General features: G+C 45.6%; 1 protein-coding gene across 1 annotated transcript in view; it reads right to left on the bottom strand.

Annotated features, from left to right (window-relative positions):
• Window positions 1–21,864, bottom strand: part of MYO18B (myosin XVIIIB) — a 335,406-nt gene that overhangs the window by 179,224 nt on the left and 134,318 nt on the right. Inside the window, 4 exon segments of the mRNA XM_051973021.1 lie at window positions 4,377–4,466; window positions 6,617–6,760; window positions 7,556–7,684; window positions 14,051–14,116. Coding sequence (XP_051828981.1) covers window positions 4,377–4,466; window positions 6,617–6,760; window positions 7,556–7,684; window positions 14,051–14,116 — 429 coding nt within the window.

Below are 21,864 nucleotides of genomic sequence, written 5' to 3'. Positions count from 1 at the left end.
TCCTGGGTGCTAGCTGTGCAACCCCAGACAGATAACTTGGATCTCTCTGGCCTGGGCTTCCCTCATTAGGGTTGGACTAGGAGCTCTCAAAGGCCCTGTGGAGAGCTGAGTCTGTGAGTCTACGAAACCCTAAGCTCCAGCCCGGCAGCCCAGGATGAATGGCCGGTTCTAACGCCCACCGGGAAAATGAAGTCATTTGTGGCCAGCGAAGATGTGCACGGACATTCCCCCGTGGCCGGTCCTTCCCCTGCCTCCTGATCGACCACGTTAACAGAGCTAGGCCCAGCCTCTGAAGGGTCAGGCTGATTGTGATCCAGGGCCTGTAATGAGAACATGTTACACTGGTATATAATTCCCGACTCCCATTACAATCTTTGTCATGAGGATGAATGGAGCTCACCGGGCGATGCTTCAACAAGCCTCCACCGAGTGTCTCTGCCGAGAGCTAATTGTTCCCGGTAAGAGGCTCCTCGCCTCATCCCTCACTTTGGGGGAGCAGACTTCTGACACTGTAATTAGGCTGCAGTTGGGGATGGGGCTGAGGAGGCAGAGGTGGAGCGGAGAGAAAGGAAGCCCTTCGGAGAGGAGGCGGGCATGAGCACCCCAGGAAAGGAGACCCGAGAACCGGGAAATGGAACGATGACATCAGTGGAAACGTCCGCGACAAATGTCAAAGTGAGCAATCCCAGCTCCAAATAAGAGAGATGAGATAGCACCCCACTTCCTCCTTTCCAGGAGTGAGGGACAGGGGGTCGCCTATGTCAAACTCGGTTAATGTGGTTTTGTTGAACTGCAATTATTGAGGCAGGTGGTACCACTGTGCACAGAATACCAAGCCTGGACTTGGGAATCCTGCCTCAAACACTTATTAGCTTTGATTCTGGGCAAGTCACTTAACCCTGTTTACCTCAGTTTCCTCATCTGTAAAAATAAGCTGGAGAAGGAAATGGCAAACCACTCCAATATTTTTACCAAGAAAACCCCAAAAAGGCACAAAGAATTAGGTACAACTGAAAAATAATTGGTTTTCCTCTTTTTTGTTCTTTGTCATAAAGGATGGCTCTCAAATCTTTTACCCAAGTTGGCCTCCAAAAGACTGAAAGTCCATTTCAGGAATGACAAGTCCCAATTAAGCAGATGGGCTCAGCAGCTAACAAATCAGCACTGATTAAGCACTTGCCATTAATTGCCATTAAGCATGCTAAACATTGGGTTGTGTGGAAGAAATGGTCTCTGCCCTCAAGAAACTTACAATCTACATATGAGGTCAATATGTACTCAAGGACTTTAGACCATCAGAGACTAGAGCTAATCAATAGGAATGATCAATATTTCAAAATTTTGCTCGTGATGTCCCATTTTTGTATCATGGACCAATATCATGGACCAATATTTTAACAGTTCAATTAAGCCTATGGATATGTCCCTTTTCAGAATAATTGTTTTAAGTATATAAAATAAAATAGCTTAATTACAAAGGAAACCAATTCTACTGAAATAGTTATCTATCTGAACTTGTTTTTAATATGTTATTATTTTAATAGATTTTATTTTAAATGTTATTTTTCAATAAATGTTATTTTAAATGTATATTTTCATTATTAAATGTTAATTTTTCATTAATGTTAAAACATTATTTTAACATGTTATTAAAATGTTATAATTTCATTTAAATTTTTCATTTATTTTCATGTATTTTTCATACACATATCTCTACGTGTATAACACAGAGATATAGAAACAAGTTTATAGACCCCCTGATCTTTTTTTTTCACATTCACTCTTCATCAATGTTCAGTTTGTTCATCTCTCCCTAGAATAAAGTTTTGAGTCACCTTATTGCCACCAAAGAAAAGCAAAATCCGTTCTCTTTTTGGTTGAGCAAAACGGTTATCTATCTGAATTTGGTTTTAATACATTATTTAATAGATTTTATTTTAAGTGTTATTTTTAATTCTATGTGTATAATATAGAGATACATAAGTTTATAGACCCCCTGATCTTTTTTTTCCACATTCACTCTTCATCGATGTTCGGTTCGTTCATCTCTCCCCAGAATGAAGGACTGAGTCACCTTATTGCCACCAAGAAAAGCAAAATCCATTCTCTTTTTGGTTGAGCAAATCATGGCCTGACCCAAATGAAGGAACCAGTCATAATCATTAATCACGGGTCCAGGGCTCAGTCCCAGTGGCTCCCTCGGCAGCTGGTAGCATGGCTGCTCCCAGCCCAGACTAATCATGTGAATAGCTCCCATCCTGGAGCTTCAAGGTTGATCAAACGCTCCTCCATCAAAACAACTCTGAAAAGTGGGTCCTGTCAGGAGCGTTTCCCCCATTTCAGATGAGGAAACAGACTCAGTGAGGTGAAGGGTGACTTCGCCATAGCCCTAAATAGAGCCTGTAAGCTAGGAGAGACTCAGAATCAAGAAGTCCTGCTCTTTACTTTAAAGATGAGAGGATTGAAGCTCTGAGAGATAGTCACCTGCCCCAGTCACACAAACAGTGGCTGAGGCAGGATTTGAACTCGGGGCTTCTTAGGTACAGCCCCATCCACCACAGGCGGCCTTCCCAGAGTCTCTCTGCCCTGTTGGTCATTTGATTTTGCCTGAATTCACTCCGTCCTGTCTGTTCTTGGCAGATGACTCAGCAAAGCAGATGGAACCGTCCCAAATCAATCTCTGTCCTTAGTTCTCCACCCACCCTCACTCCGGCACAAAATCCATTGCATTTGGATCTGGGATCATTCTCGTTCCCAGTGAACACAAAGCCGGCAGCTCCTGGGAGGGCAGAGCGGTTGTCCCTGATCGCCCTCCTCATGAATCATGTCAGCAGAGGAGCTGGGGCAGGCCTGGCTGGGACCCAGAAAGCACCTGAAGGGCTCAGTGCTCCCAGGAAGAAAGACGGGAGCGCGGAGGTCCCGGAACCAGCCCAAACCCTGCTTTCTCCACCTCGACCTCATTCTCCCTGACCTCTCCCTCCTCCAAACCTCTCTGACGGGGTCATCTGGACCACCCAGTGAAGCAGGAAATCATGGAGGACCGTGTCATGCTTCGATCAGTACGACACAGTTGGGGAAGGAAAATAAATCCTTGCATTGGGTACAAAAGGACACGGGTCAAGTCCTGTGCCTGTCACTGCCAATCTAACATTCGGCAAGGCACGTCATCCCCCTGTGCCTCAGTTTCCTCCGCTGCAAAAGGAGGGAGCTGAACTAGATGGCTCCTGGGGGCCGGTGACCTTGGAGGGTCATGTCCCACTCCCTTCTCTTCTCTTTCCTGCCTTTGCAAAAACTGCAGGAGTCGGGCTCCCTCTGCCCCTAAATCCAGGTCCCCTTTTGGCCAGATAACGTCTGAGCTCCTTTCCCGGGGATGTGACCTTGAGAGATTCACATGCAACCACTTAACAAAGGCCTCCATCAAGATCAGTCGCCCTGCACGGAGACCAATCACTCAACAAGCACCTAAGTGCCTACTCTGAGAGTCACTGGGGGAGATCCCGAGGGGTCCCTGCCCTCAGGAAGCTCACGCTCTAAACGTCCTCCTCGCTCCCAGGCATCTCAGGCTGGCCACCCAAGCGCAAAGGTAACCGCGAGACAGCTGCCCCAGCTGATCTTAACTGGCGACCGCGGCGGATTCCTGCCTCCTAACGCGAGAAGCCAGCCCTCCAAGGCGGGGGACCAGCTCCCACCTCCTCTCCTTGACCTGGCCTCCCATCCCCTTCTCTCATGCCCGTAATTCCCCAACAAAGTAAGCAGGAATTTCTTAGAATCCCCCACCAGATTCAGAGAATGCAAAGGATTTTCCCAGGATGCCCACACATCTGGGTGTGTACACTCCCTCTGTGTCTCTGTCTGTCTGTCTCTCTGTCTCTCCAATCTCTCTCTGTCTCTGTTGATATTTGTCTGTCTCTCTCTATGTGTGTCTATATTAATCTCTTTCTGTCTGTCTCTCTATATATTAATCTCTTTCTGTCTTTGTCAAGCTCTCTTTCTGCCTCTGTCTCTGCCTCTGTCTCCCTCTGTCTCTGTCTCTGCCTCTATCTCTGTCTCTCTCTGTCTCTGTCTCCATCTGTCTCTCTGTGTCTCTGTCTCTCTGTCTCTGTGTCTCTGTCTCTCTCTGTCTCTGTCTGTCTGTCTCTGCCTCTATCTCTGTCTCTGTCTGTCTGTCTCTGCCTCTATCTCTCTCTGTCTGTCTCTGTCTCCATCTGTCTCTCTCTGTCTCTGTCTCTCTGTCTCTTTGTCTCTGTCTCTGTCTGTCTGTCTCTGCCTCTATCTCTGTCTCTGTCTGTCTGTCTCTGTGTCTCTGTCTCTCTCTTTCCCCCTCTCTCCTTCTCTTCCTGCCGCCCCCCCGCCCGGGCCACTCCACCATCAGATACCTTGCTCTCCAGCAGGTCTGCGTTCTGCCGAAGCTCGTTCCGCGACTTCTCAGATGTCTCTAGTTTCTTTCTCAGGGCGGTGAGTTCTTCCTAAAAGACAAAACCAAAACCCTGAGGATTTCCCAATGGCTCACCTCCATTATAATGAAATCACAGGTCTGATGGAAACCAAAAACATAAACACCGCCAGCAGCCTTTGTTGTTTAAAAAAAAGCACCATGATTTCACCTAATACAGGAAAGTGGCTAATTTGTTGGCCTTGGATACAAGCTGTGTTATCTACAGAGAAAGCATCTCCTCTATGAGGCCTTCCTCAGTGGTCCCGCCTAAATGGGTACGTTCTCCCCCTCCCACCACCCCCATCCCCCTCTCTGTCTTTGTCTCTGTCTCTCTCTCTTTCTCTCCCTCTGCCTCTGTCTCTCTGTTTCTGTCTCTCTGTAGTCTCTCTCCCCGTCTCTTTGTCTCTATCTCTGCTTCTCTCTCTCTCTCTCTCTCTCTCTCTCTCTCACACACACACACACACACACACACACACACACACACACACACACACTTTCTGGCCAAGCCGCTCACAAAATCCCAGAACTGGCCTGGGGCTCTGAAGCCACTTAGTCCAATCTGACGAGACATTCCTCCACAGCATCCCTGACAAGGGACATCCAAGCTCTGCTCTAGGGAGAGGGAGCCATCGCCTCCTTTCTCGCCCCACTCCATGGCTGGGAAGTCTTTGACATCCATTGAGAATCTCCTACTTTTCACCTGCCGGGCCCAAGCAGAGCAGACCTCTTCCTGCTTCCAGGCCACAATCCTTCCAATACCTGAGGGAGACTTGCTTGCCCACCCCCACACCGAAGTCCTCACTTCTCCAGGAAAGGCTCCTCATCTCCTTCATCCCCTCCTTTTTTGGCATTCCCTTCCTCCTCCCCCATGTCTACTTCTTGGCTTCCTTCTCCCAGAAGCCCTTCTCAATCCTCCTCAGTTCCTAGCGCCTTCCCTCTGATGATTCTCTCAGTTTATCCTTTCCATATTTGTTTATACAGCATTGCTTGCATATTACCTCCTCTATCAGCTCCTTTGCAGCACCAGCACTGACCATAATACTGTGTATACAGTAGGTGCTTATCACATATTTATTGGCTGATAATCTTTGCCCCTTTGCTATCCTGTTCACCTTCCAGCTGATTAATGCCCATCCTATCACATTGGCCCCGAGAGGGCTCATCTATTGAACATATTCTAATTTGGGGGTGTTTATTTGCATCACCTTCCTGGATTTAATGAAAGAACCTGGTGACCAGGAATGATTAGATAATATCTATAAAATGCTTTGCAAACCCTAAATCTCCATATAAATTTTTTATTTTTATTTTTATCATCACCATCATCACCATCATCACCATCATCATCATCATCATCATCATTTATCCTTCTTTCTACCTTCCGTGCATTCAGTCGGTGCTTCTAAATAATTCTTGTAAGACTGGATGCACAGATAAATAAAATATTGAAGCTCTTACCTTCACACACACACAGAGAGCTCAAATTTTCTCAGTTAGCGTTCCCTTTGTGTTAAGATACAGCTTTCAGAGGGTCCCTATTAAAATGTAAATATGTTCCGGGGACTGATAACCGGTGAACTCATCAGTATCCAGGATCCCCGTAGCAAAGACTAGCCGGAAACAGGCTCCAGGCTAAGTGCATTTTGATAAAAAAGGGGACAGCTGAAGCACTGGGGCTATTGGACGGCCCAGATTTGAGGGTGAGAGGGTGGGGACTACAGCAGGAGAAGGGTCTGGTCAGCTTGTGGTCACCGAGAAGGGACTAGACATGTGGCCAGATCAGAGGGAGAGAGGTGTCTGAGCAGCCATAATTAGCCATCTTTGCACCTGAAAACCAGGCAGGGAGCTTGCTTGTAACATAGCCTGGGGAGAGGAAGCCTTCCTGGAACACTAGAAAGTTTCTACCCTGTTCAGATACTACTCGAGGCATATGGAAGAGAAATGTATGTAAATGGACACTGAGGAAGGAAAGGAGTTCTAGGACAAGACTGCTGCAGCTGTTGCTGCTACGAGGAGGATCACAAAGAGAGAGAAATAGGACCCAGTGCTCTAAAATTTTTCCACCCTGGGCCAAAGCCCCACGGCCCACCCCTCATTACTGCTATGGTAAGAACTGAAAAGACCTTGCCCATCGGAGACGTTGAGAGGGCATTCTCTGTGCCGGCCCAGAGACGCGCGTACCTCCTTTGCCCGGAGCTGATCCTCCCCGATGGTGATGCTCAATAGAGGCCGGATGTAACACAGAAGCTGCCACCAAGGCCATTCCTTCACCTCCTGGAACACCTTCAGATTTCTCTGGATACACTGGACAGCCAACTGCCGGATCTGAGGAGGAAAGAAAAGGGGAAAAGAACTGAGAATCCAGCATTTATTTTTCAATTAAAAATGATTGATTACCATGGGACATAATGGAAATCCTCACCCCAAGGGAGAAAGAACTAACAGAGAATTTCAAATGAGGCACAAAGGAACGCTTTAAACTTTAATGGGATGGAGTTATAATAAACTGTGAGTAATTGATTTCAACACCAAAAGCATTTATTAAGCACCTACTGTGTGCCAGGCACTATGCTAGAGGCTGGGGATACAGAGAAAAAAGTGAGAATTCCCCTCAACAAGTTTACTGGGAACAAGTCCTTCTGGAAATCAAGGTGTAATGAAGCATTGTTCCCAATGCTTATGAGACGGGGGACAATATTCTAGGAACCTTTTTCTCCAGTAGAATGTGAGCTTCTTGGGGGGCAGGGACTGTACTTTTGTCTTTATCTTCAATACCTAAAGGACCTTACACAGAGTAAGTATTCCATGATTGTTGAATTGAATAATCTAGTTATTCTTCACCAAAGGGGAGTTTAGACAAATTTCTAGTTTGAGAAAATGGGATGGACAGAGTGACTCTCAGATTTTATTTTATATCCCCATGGAAATTTTAACACACACACACACACACACACACACACACACAAAACACCCTTACCCAGGATAGTATAAGCCTAATTTACATATGGTGGATCCATACGTGGTTTCTTGAGGGATACTGAACTATCAGAGAAAAAACCTGAGTGGGAGGGTCATGGAGCTAACTCCAGTGTAGACAGGGGACATTTTCCAATCCCTTACCTTCAATCTCTTGAATTGCTGGCGGGACAAGAATCCCTTGCAGGCAGCTTGAAAGAGAATTATATTCCGAGAGACCAGCTTCTCCCGCTGCCTTTCCAGCCTGGAGATGATGCCTGACTTCAGGAACACCTGAAAGTTTGAAAGATCATTAGGAATGATTCTTGGACTTTGGGGGATGGCACAGATGCTTGAGGACCCCAGGAAGTAAGTAGACCAGAAGATTGTGTCTCTGCCCTGCTGATCATAGCTCTTGGGATCCAGGTCCAAATATAACCAATCAGTGTGATGTGATGGATAAAGCAGAGGAATTGGAAGTGGGAAGACTCCAGTCAGGCATTTAGCAGCTGCGTGATTCTGGGCAAGTGACAATCTCTGCCTCAGTTTCCTTAATTGTAAAATAAGAGAATTGGACTTGATGGCTGTAGGGATTTTCCTAGCTCTAAATATTTGATAGCCCGATCTACATGCTCCAACCTAGCATGACCAACATACATAAGGGACAAGACCAAGGGATCATAATTAGTCAGTTGCCCAAAAAAAGTCAATGTCAGCTAAACCAAGAAAATTCAACTCACTTCTATTAGGAAACTAAGAAGTTCCTAGAGACGGGCAATTCAGGGAAGAAGAGAACTGAGCGTTGTATTCATACTAAAAAGAAAAGTATAAGGTACTAGAAAAGTATCTGACCTGGAATAAGAAGGGACACTGTTTGAAATCCTAGTTCCCTATGTATTCTAAGGTAAGTCACTCACCTCTTTGGGCATCGATTTTCTAATCTATGAAATGAGGAGACTGGAGTTAGTGGACTCTATGTTCCCTCTCAGTTCAGAATCTATGATTCTCTTAATCCCAAATCTCACACTTCACTAGCTTCCTCTTCCTAAACAAGTCAATCCATATTTCTGAGCCATCTGGAATACTAACACCAACTCACAGAATTGTTGTAAAGCTCAAATGAGATTGTAGGACCATAGAACTGGAAGAAGAAGGACCTGTGAAGACCATCAAGTCCAACTTCTTCTTTTGACAGAAGAGGAAACTGAGGCAGAGAGAGGGGAAGTGGCTTGTCAGAAGTGACCTTTAGTGAATGTCAGAGGTTGGATGTGAATTTACCTGAGGTTTCTTTTTCTGCAAACACAAAATCGCTTTAGAAAGCCCAACATTGTGGTAGGTTCTACCTTTCAATCGATTCTAGCTTGAAAGTGTTTCTTATAAGAATAGATGGCAGAAGAAAAAAGGTAAGGGTCCAAACCCTTTTTGCAAAGTGTTTTTTTTCTGCAAACACAAAAGCACTTTTAGAAAGCCTAACATTGTGGTAAGCTTTACCTTCCGAGGACTTTCAATCTAGCTTGAAAATGTTTTCTTTAAGAAGAAATAACATAAGAAAAAAGGTAAGGGTCCAAACCAATAGGTTTGTAAAGTATTTTTTCCCCTGCAAACCAAAAAGCATTTTAAGAAAGCCCAACATTGTGGTAAGCTTTATCCTCTCTCCTATAAGAAGAGATGGCAGAAGAGAAAAGGTAAGGGTCCAATAGGGACAGTCAGCAGGCACAGAAGGGAGAGAGGAGAGATAGCTGTAGACTGGAAGAGTTAGGAAAGCTAAACAATGAGGCATTTGAGCTGGAGCTTCAAGACTGAAATAATAATTATGAAAGCAGAAGAAAAAAAGAGGATGTTCCAGAAATAGAAAACCTTCTATGGTCATCTACCCAATCTCATTTCTTCAAGGAGGAAACTAATAACCCAAAGTGGGAAAACATATCCAAGGTCACTGAGCTAGGAAGCAGGATGTGACCAGGTGTGAGCTCCAAGTTCTCTTAAAGTCCTGTTAAAGGCCCAATCCTGTTAAAGAAGTATATGAAACGGGACTGTTCTCAAACCCCCGAGGGCTTGGGTCCTTCACTCTGCCAAACAAAGCCTAATTTCAAGGAGCTTCTCACATGAGATTTTGATTTGATGCTGGATGGAGCGGATAATCTTCATCAGCTCTCTGTTCATCGCCACCTATTTTAAGATACGGCAACAAATCCATCGATGCCTTAACGATCTACTGTGCAAGATGGGAAAAATGAGAATCTTGGGCTCCTGCCGCAAGAGCCCCTCTTTGGTCGTTTCCGGAATTTCTGCCAAGACAATTAGCCTCATTGAAATAAAGATATGATTGACTCGTGGCCTCCTTGATTACTTCAATAACGACTGTATTAATTTCACAAGCTAGTGAATTCGAAAAGCCACTATAAAAATCAATGGCCAAAATGATGAGAGAACCAAGTCTGTAGATTACAAAAGGTGGCCAGCACTGCCAAAACACTATTGATTAAGTATGAAGGTTTCATTAAAAAGATAATTGGAAGCTACTATGCACAGAATAGAAATAAGTCATTCCACCCCACTGAGTCACGTCTTACAATCTGTCGTTTTTCTACAGAGCCGTCTCCCCAGGCTGGAGGCTCAGATATGAGCAAAAACATGCTTTTGACATCAGTGTCATGGTGATGGAAAGGATGGTGATCAGGCCATAGAGGCTGGAAATGACAAGGAAAAGCAGGAGCTGTTCGCTTGCTCCCGGTGCTGAAATGTGGCCCACCTATGTAGGGCTATTCCATGTCCTTTCTCAAAGGATGCCGGCTGGCTCCCACCCACCAAGGCTTCACATTTTCTGTCTGGGCCGCAGGCATTTCCCATCCCCACCCATTTCTCCTGTGGCTCAAGTAAGTGCAATCCAGTCAATACAACCACCGCCTTTGGAGAGATGCCTTAATCAATCGCCAAGGGCTCCCTTCACCTGAACCTGAGAACTCCCACCCCAAAATATCCTTCTCAAGCCCATTGTTTCCTAATGTTAGAATATAAGTTCCTTGAAGTCCCAAACTGACCTGATTTCATGTTTGTGTTCCTAGCTGCCAGCGCCTTCCTTTTTGAGTTTATATTTTATTTGTCTTGTACATACATGTGCATATACATATACATATGTGTACATGTTATCTCACCAGTTGAACAGAGATTCCCTGAGAGCAGGGACCGCCATTTTCCCTTTTGTATGCCCTGCACCTAACACAGCATTTGACACATAGTAGGTACTCAATAAATGCTCATTGATTGATGTTACACATAACAGAATAAGGCAGTGTGGGATAGTGGGATGTACACTGGATTTCCAATCAGGAGAGATGTAGACTTGAAATACAGCTCTGATGCTTACTCGCTCTGTGACCACCAGCAAATCACCTAATCTTTCCTGGTCTCAATTTACCTCTCCGTAAAACAGGGGAAATGCTATCTATAGTGCTTCCCTCAGAGGTTTTGGCTGAGGATCAAATGCAAAAATTCATAAAATGTGCTACCACAAATTATGATAGAAAACAAGGACATTATCATAAGATTGGAGAAGGGGAAAATGTCCTTATTTTCAAGAGAAAAAGAGAATAACAACAACAATAATTAATCTATATAGAAAGTAGCTAAGCAGCAGTGCAGCAGATAGAGAATTGGATCCAGAGTGAAGACAGACCCGAGTTCAAATTTTGCCTCAGGCAATCAATAAGATGTGATTTTAACTTCATCTCTGAATTCTTCAGTTTCTTCAAGTGTACAACGGAATAATAATAGGAACTATCTTGTTGTGTCACTTACTATTATCTTAGTCAAATCACTTAACCTCTCTGCCCCTCAGTTTCCCTAATTGTTCAACTAACTGACCTCTAGAGTCCCTTTTGATTCTAAACCTATGTTTTTATAATACTAAATCTCCCAGAATATTCTTTCTGTTCCCTTCTCTGTAATTCAAACTGTCCTCATTACAGAATAAAACCCAGTTTCCCTGGATTCACACACAGTTCAGCTCACACCCAAAATATCTAGTTCTTAATGCCATCTCTTCTTCTTCCTCAACCTGGTGCTGATATTATACTGGTAAAACTTAGATCTAAAATCTAAGCCTGAAAGTTTCTCCTAAGGCAACAAAGTGAGCTTTTAGCTGCTCAAGGATCATTTCCCCGCTAACTTCCAGCTTCTCTAGATAGCTCTAAGATGTTAAGATGCTCTAGATGGCTCTAAGAGAGCCAGAGCAAGAAATAATTGCTCTGTGTCTCAGAAGCTCATGTGTATTTTTACTTTTATTTTTTTAAAGAGAGATTAAATATTTTGCCCATGGTCTTCAGCACATAATCCATGATCTTCAACAGGTATCGGTCTGAAGTGGGTTTTGAACCCAGATTCTCCTGATTCCAGGTTCAGTGATCTATCCATTCTAAGACTCCACTAGAAAATTAACTCCTTAAAAGCAACCTTCTGTTTTGTTTTTATTTTAGCAATAGTCAATACCTAATGGGGCACCTAGGTGGCAGAGTGGAAAGTAACCCTGGGCAAGTCACCTGATTGCCTCAGTTCCTCATCTGTAAAAATGAGCTGGAGAAGGAAATGGTAAACCACTTCAGTATCTTTGTCAAGAAAACCCCAAATAAAGTCACAACGAACCAGACATGATTGAAATACATGAAAACAACAAACAATAAATGTCGCCCTCCATTTTTAAAGTTAATCAACAAACATTAACCAAGTACCTATTATGGGTTCAAGCACTGTGCAAGGCTAGGAAACAAAGCCAATAATTAATCAGTCCCTACCCTCTGGGAGCCTGAATTTTATTGGTGGATTTAACATGCATAAACAGCAGTAGAAGCCAAGTAAATGAAAGGAGTTTTTGTTCCTCTGTGTATTGGGAAATCAGGGAGGTAACAGAGGATGGGGTTGAATGGCTAGTCTCCTATAACAAAGAAATTGAAACCCAGAGAGCAGAAGGAAGTGTCCAAGATTGCCCAGAAAATCAAAGACAGAATTGAGTCTAGAATGCGGACTTCATCTCTCAGGTGGGGGTGGCTAATTGAACCATAATGCTTGATTTGAAGATGACAGATCCCTTTCGATAATGCATGTGGGGAGATTCTTATCACTCCAGATTTTGGTACCTGACAGTTTCCTTTTTCCTTTGTGAATGTCAGGAATCAGGATGGCTTGCCAGAGAATGTATATGTGCACCAGTACAATTTTACTTGGCAATACTGATGAATGAAGGTACCTGTTCTGGGTTCTCCCTAATATTGGGGGGCTTATTTTCTCTCCTATGGATAACTCTCTTCCTGGAAGCTAGGCTGATATTCCTAGGTAGGATCGCAAGAGAAAGCTCTACCATCCTTAAGATGGTGTATTTCCCACCATCACCATGGTCACCCCACCCCCATTCCCCATTGCCATGAACCAATCCTCAAGGATGCTCCCCTTGGCAATGCACAGGTTATCTGGAAATGAATGGAACTCCTTGGAAAGCTCAGTTGGAAGTGTATACTAATGGGCTGTTTTCCTGCTTACCTATGCAGTTCGTTGCTCTCCACTATTTTTGCCTTATATTCCTAAATTACTGAGAAGAGCTATTTCCAAAAATTACAGTTTCTTAGATAATGCTCATCTCAGCCCAAATGGAGCATCATTTTTGTGTTTGTTTTCTTTCATTTTAGTACAATGGTTCCTATAGATAACAGATTTCAGCATCGGAAGTGGGGGAAAGAAAGATGCATTCTGATCTCAAGTTTATTATCTCATTTCATTTAGACAATCATGGCCCCAGACTCCTGGGGACCTGAAAAGCTGAAACATCACCTACACACCATAGAATCCTAGCTCAGGGGTCTTCTAATCCTATCCTCTTGTGTAGGAAAGTGGCCGGATGGAAATCGATGGCCAGAGAATTTAATACACAAGTTTAATAATAACTCCTGGTCTAGAGTTAGAAGTTCAATATTCCCATTTTAGAGATCCAGATTTGCCCAAAATCATACACACAAAGTAAAGATCAGAGGGTGGATTTGAACTCAGGTTTCTGTCTCCAAAGGACCTGACTATGAGTAAGTCTTCTTTCATTTCCTCCTCATCATATGTAGGAACTTTACTAAGTCCTTCTTGTTACTACCTTGACTGTGATATTGGTGTCCAATCTTCAGTGATCTACCTGGGAAGCTGCTTATCTTTTTAGCCACCTGGGAAGGTTCCACACTCCCTTCTTTGTTCTTTGTATTGTCCAGAGAGCCAGTGAAGACTTGGACATTTCCATTTCTTCTCTGTTGTCTCTCTCTCTCTCTTTCTCTCTCTCTCTCTCTCTCTCTCTCTCTCTCTCTCTCTCTTTCTCTGTCTCGTCTCTGTCTCTCTCTGTCTCACACACACACACACACACACACACACACAGAGCCTTGGCTGGCTGCAGAGAATATCCTTCAATCCTCATCATTAGGACACAAAGGGGACCTTTTTCTCTTTCTCTCTAAAATGGCAGCTAGTTTATCACAAAACCACTCACTCAGGCAGCAATTGCTACTAAATTCAGGAAATAATAGAGACAAGAGAATTTGATCTGTTCTCCTTTTCTATTAGTCCTGCAGTCGCCCAAATTACACTAATCTGGAAACCCTAGATGAAATAAGTCAGAGAAATAGGATGGCTCACTTGAGTTTTCCCGAGCTGTACAGCTGCTTTCTCCAGGTCCAGTTCCTGCAGGAGTTCCTCAATAAGCTGGGGAGACAGAAACAGGAAATCGATTAATTAATCAATCAATCAACAAACACCTATTGTGTGGCCGAAATTCTTCCAGGAACTGGGATTTAGGTTCAGTAAATGTAATGTTGGACCCAGAACCAAGAAATTATTGTCATTGATCAGTCATTTCAATCATATCTTCGTCATCCAATTGGGATTTTTTGGCAAAAACACTGGAATGGTTTTGCCCTTTCCTTCTCCAATTCATTTTACAGATAAGGAAATTGAGGCAAATAGGGAGAAGTGATTTGTTCAGGATTACACAGCTATTAAGTGTCTGGGTCATAATTAAACTCAGGTCTTCCGGCCTTCGAGATGGCTCAGGGGTGCTCCATGGCCACCTAGCTGCCCTTAAGCAAGAAGACCCAAGCCTTTTCTGAGGTAAGGGAGCACCACCTCCCAAGCCATCCAATACCATCGTCCTCTGTCAGGTTCATGGGCAAGGGGAAGGCCCTGCCTTGTAGTGGAGATCTAGCTCCCCCTAAGGGCCATCCCCACTTTTAATAATGCTAGCTGACCAACCTGCAGGCACCTCCCATCCATCCCCACATGGGGCTTACATTCACGGAACATTAGGAAGTCTATTATTCCCAGCAGAAACTGTCAGACAAATAATTGTGACAATGCAGAAGGGAAAGGTATTATGAGCAGGACGCAGTTTAGTCGATGAGTTCTATTCCCTTCTGCCACAGACAGATATGGCTGAAAACTTCCTGAGACACCAAGAAAAATGCTTATTAAAAGTCTGGCCCCAGAACACAATCAGAGAGAAACCCTCCTCCGCTGACCTTGGTGGAAGCACATCCCATTTCTCCTGAAATTGGCTGGTTTTGATTATTACATTTTAGCTCAAGATGGTCCAGGGGAGCTCCAGGCATCAGGATGGATACAGCCAATAAAATAAAAATACACAGGATTTTTTTTTAGATGAAAGGGAGAGCGGGGAGGGGGGAGGGGCAACCAAGCGAAAATAAGGAGGTTTGATAGACAAAAGAACTCACAGAATTTGTTCTCTCTATTTTCAGTGGGCCTGGAAGGAACTGGATCTTTTCTACACCCTTCACTGAGCAAACCCTGAGAGGGGATTTCTCCATCTTTAGAATAGAGAAATATTCTAGAGCAGAAATTTAATAGGGAGCTTCCCAGCAGCCCGAGCAGTCCCAAAGTGATGGGTTCAATGCAGCCTCTTCCTTCTTCCTCTTCTTCCATTTGAGGAAAGCTATCTGCAGGGATCCTCAAACTTTTTAAATAGGGGGCCAGTTCACTGTCCCTCAGACTGTTGGAGGGCTGGACTATAGTAAAAATAAAAACTTTGTTTTGTGGGCCTTTAAATAAAGAAACTTCATAGCCCTGGGGGAGGGAAATAAATGTCCTCAGCTGCCGCATCTGGCCCACGGGCTATAGTTTGAGGACCCCTGAAATACAGCATCAGCAAACAATTGAAGTTTTTTGTATAATTCTTTTCTTCTACAGAATGTTCAATCTGGAGCCAGATGTCTACTCTTGGACCCACTCTTTCTTAGACTTTAGATTTAGGACTGGGAGAGACCAGCAGTCCAAGAGAGGGAGTGAATGACAAAGCCAGGAGGATTCAAATCAAGTATCTTGACTTCCGATGCAACATTTTTTTCTACCCCACATAAGAAATTGTACTCCATGTTTCTCATCTGTAAAATAAAGGCGTTTGAATGAAGGTTTTTAAGGTTTCTATTTGTAAGACCTAGGAAATCTTTCTAAAATACCCTTTCCTTCCATGAGCTCAATCAACAGAATGACTTAGCCTTCCCCTCCAGCACCAACACGGAAGATGATTTGGTCCTATATTTATTCTTGAGTTGCGCTACCTCAGATTTAGAAGATTTAGACCTGGAAGAGAATTCTGAGACATATTAATCCGACTTTTTCTTTCACAGATGAGGAAACTGAGGTCAAGTAGGGTTAAGTGACTTGTTTCTAAGGCCATAGAAATAGTAACGATCAGATGTAGGATTTGAACTCAGTACTGTGACTCCAAGGTCAGTGTTGAATGGCAATTGCTATATTCCTCTTATTTCTAGTGTGTTTAATTCTTACTGATCCCTCCCACCCTTTTGGACAACCAAAATAATGAAGCACCAAAATAATGAAGTCCACTGAGGTGGACTAATAATCTCTTGCTTCTGGGCCAATGGACATAAGAGCTGGGAGGGACCTTAGAACAGAACATAATATATTGATAACTGAAAATTATTTTCTATATATATAAAATTATATAATGTTTGAGCTAGAAAGGCTTAAGAACATAGAACCTGCATGTTCAAGATGGAAGGAATTCTGGAACAATAACTAGAAAGAACCTTAGAGATGCTCAAGTCCAGAGGTTCTTTACCTTTTCTTCTCATTTGTCTCATTTGATCTTCACAACAGCCCTGAGAGATTAAGTGCTATTATTATTATCCTCATTTTACAGGCAAGGAGACAGAGGCAAGGAAAGGTGAAATGGCTTGCCCTGCATCACAAAGCTAGTAAATGGCTGAGGCAGAATTTGAATTCAGGTCTTGTTGATTCCAGAGCCAGTTCTTTGTCCACAATATCATTAATAGAACAACAAAGTAATAACAATTCTCTTTTAAGATTTGTAAAATTCCTATTCCCTGTTAACTCTTTGCTTTAATAACATATCTAAAAATAAAATTAAAATGGATACCAATATTTTAAAAAATATTTGTAAAATGTTTTTACATATCTTATCTAATTTGATCTTCATAGTAGTGAGATAAGTAGGTGGCAGTAGATGGAAGCAGGATCTGGAGTCAGGAGTTCCAGGTTCAAATCCTGTGGGTGACCTCCTTCACCCCACCACCAAAGCTGCAATATTTTCAATGAGGGGGTTGGACCAGAGACCTCTGACCTGAAGACCCTCCTTGCTCAAGCTCTATGATCGAGAATCATTGTCCTGGGTCTTTAAATATATGAAAAAAAAAGCATTGAGCTTTTGGCTTTCCTAGCCCTCAAACAGGCTAGTTAACAGGCTTTGGGGTGTGGAGAGCTCTGGGAGACTACCCAGCCCATTTTACAAAGGAGGAAAATTAAGTCCAGAGAAAAAGGACTCACCCATAAAGCAATACGCATTAGTGTTTGGGATTGGAAGCTGCTGTTTTTGCCCACATCACAGAAGGAGAAAGGCACTGTGGACCTTGGGGAGACTGGGGTGAACAGCCCACCTCAGACACTCATCAGCTGGGTGGTTCACCTCTCTGACCCTCATCTGGAAAGTGGGCAGGATGATCTGCAGCACCTTCACCCCAAGGGGGTTGTGGGAAGCCTGCTCCGGCCCTTGGAGGGCTGTCCCAGCGCCCGCGAGTCGGAGGACTGGAGTGGGAACGCTCCCTGATTGATTCTTTATATTGATGACACAGCCCAAGGACCAGAGCAATTAGCTTGGAGTCCTGGATGCTCTTATTTATTCTATTAACAAGGAGGAGTTGAGCAGGGAACCAGAGATCATGGAGTAAACCGCAGAGGATTTCTGTGGTCCCGTCCTTCATGGGCACTTCTGGGCATTCGGGGCAAAGACTTCTCTCCCAGGCTTTTGGGGGACCCCCACTGGAGCAGCCAAGCGGGCAGCCCAACAGTGGGCTGAGCATCCCAGACAAGAGTGAGGGATTCAGCCGGGAGAGAAGAGAATAATGAACCAACGGGGTGTAAAGCACTTGGGGAGAGAGGGTGGGACCGGAAAAGGATGGCTGCGGAGGGAAACAAGGCTTTGGCGAGCACAAACACGTCCTCCCATCTCCTCACTACATGGCTACCTGCAGAACAGGAGCCGCCTCCACAAGCACCGCAAACAAAGAATCACAGCGACCACAGTGTCTGCAAAAGAAGGTCCTCAGAACCCCCAACAACAGAACAAGGGGGAGCCTTAGAACATAAGGTATCAGGGCTGGGAGGGAGCCTAGAGCAGGGGATGTCAGGGCTGGGAGGGAGCCTAGAACAGAGGATGTCAGGGCTGGGAGGGAGCCTAGAGCAGGGGATGTCAGGGTCAGAAGGGAGCCTAGAGCAGGGGATGTCAGGGTCAGAAGGGAGCCTAGAGCAGGGGATGTCAGGGCTGGGAGGGAGCCTAGAGCAGGGGATGTCGAATTGGGAAGAAGATTAGAACAAAGAAGGTCAGAGCTGGGAGGGAGCTGAGAACAGGGGATGTCAGGGCATGAGGAGGCTTAGAACAACATAAAATTTCAATAAATGGAAATTATCTTAGAATGTATACTAACTCCCTGCTTTATCCTTCCTAACATCTGGTTGTCCAGCCTGTGCCTAAAGACCTCTGAGAAGAGGCTGCTCTCCACTCCTCACGATAGCCATTGCCCTTGTCCACAGCTCTAATTGCTAGGAAACTTTCCTGACCTGACAAGTAGACCGGCCTCTCGGCTCCTTCCCCCCATTTCTCATTGCTCTGACTTTGGGCCCAGCAGAACAGGGCTGCCCGGCCACTTCTGTCCAAGTACACAGCCCCAGATCTCTCCTTCCATCCTTGATGGCATCTATGCAAGGTTCCTCCCATCGTCCATGATCCCCTCTTAATTACGGCCCCAGAATGGTGCGGCTGAGGGCTGGGAGGGGGCACTATATCACCCCGTGGTCCTGGAGGGCACTCCGTGCATCCCCAAATCACAATTCCCTTTCTAGATGTCCTGACTGACTCAAAGGCTTAACTGGTGCCCTCTGATCTTTTTCAGACAAGCTGCTGCCCAACCATTCCGGCTCCCCGATTGTCCTTTCAGAGTTGATTTATTTTTATACTCAGGGATAACATTACCTTAATCCTTACATCTAGTATCTTATTTTATTTTTAGATTTTATTAGATTCAATCCAATCAACCTCCTCATCTACCTTTTGGGCTCCCGACATTATAATCCAGTGGATTAGCTCCATCAGCTGCAAATCTGATTGGCCTTTATTCAGGTCACTGAAGAAATCGTTAAGAAGCGCAGAACCAAGCGCAGATCCCCGTGGCTCCCCACCCAAGACCACCTGACGTCAGACCACGAGTAAATACTCTCGGACCCTCCCACGCGTCCGTTCCGAGCCAGAGCAGCAGGTCCAACTGTGCTAACGCCTTTTATCCGTGTTCTCCACAGAGACAGCTTGATATCCGTCCTCAAAAGCGCGGCTAAAAGCTATGGGAGTTCCTACCTCTTCCAGTCCCGTAATTGGGTCCAAAAAAGGAAGAGTTTGTTCTGGGTGGGAGTCGCACGTTGGCTCTGTGTGCTACCCCTTGTTTCTATGATCACAGACTTGAGTCTCCCGGCACTAGAATTGGAAGGATTCTCGGGGTCATTTAGTCTAATTCCCTCTTTTTTACAGAGCAGGAAACTGAGCCCCGGAAGGCTGAGTGAGCATCAGAGGTAGGACGTGCACCCCATCACAGTGCCCTTTCCATGGTGCCATGCTGTCTCCCCGGGCCGTCCCTTTAATAGGAATCAAAGTCAAGATCGCCAATTAGCTTCTGGTTTGCAGACTCTTTCCTGTGTGTTTTATATACCTGGATTTCCTCTCTTTTATCAAAATGTCAGGGATGAAAGAGACTTTACAACAAAGAATGGGAGAAATGAGAGGGAAGATGTTTCCCTTCCTTCTCCCTCTGTGAAAACAGATTCATCCTGGGGGTTGGGGGGAAGGGAGGAGTCTCTCATGGTTGGGTGACAATGGCTAGTAAATGTTAACACCTGCTGACAGGGTATGCTGGGAAATATTTAACAACGGGCTCCCTGTAAATAGAAATCAAGTCTTGGTTTGTAGCTGTTTCCAGGTGTAAATGCTCGCATCAAAAATTGAACCATCGGCTCTCCTTCAACGTGAGCCCCACTTTTGTTCACTTGTTTGTTAATCATCAATGAGTTCTTGATTTGCTCTCATGCAGCAAATAGAAAGTTTCTCCTGGGGTAAAACGCAAGATCTCCCCAGAGGGCCTCTTCAGTGGTGACCTCACGGGTGGGAAGATCAGGTACTGGAGAAGCCACTCAAGGATGGGGACCCTCTCACTGAACTCCACGGGGGGCTGGCTTCTGTTTCTGCTGCCTAACTTCAGGTTCTAGACAGCCATGAATTCTCTGGGTGACCTCAGACCAGGCCCTTGTCTCCTCGGACTTCAATTTGCTTAATTGTAAAAAGTAGAGTGGGATTTAATTCATTTTCAAGGTTTCTCTTAGCTCTGAGGTTTCATGGTCTAAGGCCCTTCTCAGCCCTGACATCCCCTGTTCTAAGTCCCCTCCCAGCCCTGATCTCCCCTGTTCTAAGCTCCCTCAGTCCTGACATCCCCTGTTCTAAGCTCCCTCTCAGCCCTGACATCTCTTGTTCTAAGCCCCTTCCCAGCCCTGACATCCCCTGTTCTAAGCTCCCTCAGTCCTGACATCCCCTGTTCTAAGCTCCCTCCCAGCCCTGACACCCCCTGTTCTAAGCTCCCTCCCAGCCCTGACATCCCCTGTTCTAAGCCCTTGCTCAGCCCTGTGTTCTAAGCTTTAGCTCACTTCAGGTTCTTTCATTCCATAACCCATCTGGACAAAACCTTTCACGGATAAAGTCCTACGCGTGCAGCTCCACAGAAGGCTGAGGGAGGCTCCCTCTGGATGTTCTCACTCATGGGCACCAAGGGCCTGACTGGTCCGGATCCCCATCATCGCTAATGACTCCGGCCTGGGGAATCACACCTAGCAGAGACCACTCGCTCTAACAGAGACGCTCCCGATTCCAAGCAGACCCAAGGCAAGGCAAGGGGCCCACAGGGAGACGGATTGGAAGCTGTTGCTCTTTACCAGGAGACCCCCTTAAACTCACAAAAGGGAAGAAAATTTGGAGCTCTGCTCAGAGCCTGAAAGAACCTCAGGGCAGTCCAGGACCAGCCCCGCATTTCTAGGGAGCAGTTTAGTCACCCTGGTCCAGCTTCTAGAGGGACGAGGGGCCTGGAGCCCCAAAAGTCAATTTCCTCTGCCTCACGTTCACCAGAAAAACGCCAGACTTGGCGTCAAAGCTCTGGGTTCTAATTCTGACGTTGCCCTTGCTCAAGCTGTCCCGATAAAGGAAGAACGGGGACTTAGCTGACCATGGCGACCTTTCTAATGTTCAATCACCTGAGGAGGAAGAGCTAAGCTGAGACACAGGTAGGACTTTCGCCTTGGGTGACCCTCCCCCCCAAAATCAATCAATAAATCCCCCCAGTGCCCGGCCCGGACGCCTCCAGCTCCTGCTGGGACGCGGCCCTGGCGCGGGACGCCTGTGCCAGGCCTGGCTGCGGGTCTGATCCCCCCGCTTCCTCGCCGAGCCCCTGCCACCTGCTCTCGGTACCAATAACAGCCCTGACCTTTTCTGGCTGCCAGACGTGCCCGCTCAGTGGCGAGGTCTTAACTGAATTTGCACAAGCTGATGCTCGCCCCGCCGGGCACGTGCTCATGCGTAATTCATGCCGGGACGGGCTGCCCGGCCCATGCATATTTATCAGCTTTTTCATAAGAGGCAGGATGGAGTTTTCTCTCGCAGCCCTCGAAAATCTGGGCGGCAGCAAAAGCACATTTGGGAGAGAACTGGGAACGTCGCCTCCTCCGGCTCCCAGTCAAGGCCTTTCAACTGGATTTTTCCACTCGCCTCAACCAGAGGGACTTTGGTCCTTGTGCACCCAGGGGTGAAGCTGCAGACAGAGAAAGGCTGGGAGCGGGAGGCAGGGGAGCGGGAGCCAGGGGCCGCTGCGGGG

The sequence above is a fragment of the Antechinus flavipes genome, chromosome 1 (assembly GCF_016432865.1).
Source record: "Antechinus flavipes isolate AdamAnt ecotype Samford, QLD, Australia chromosome 1, AdamAnt_v2, whole genome shotgun sequence".
Taxonomy (NCBI): Eukaryota; Metazoa; Chordata; class Mammalia; order Dasyuromorphia; family Dasyuridae; genus Antechinus; species Antechinus flavipes.
Note: the sequence above shows the minus strand (reverse complement) of the source record. Positions and strands in the feature narration are given on the sequence as shown.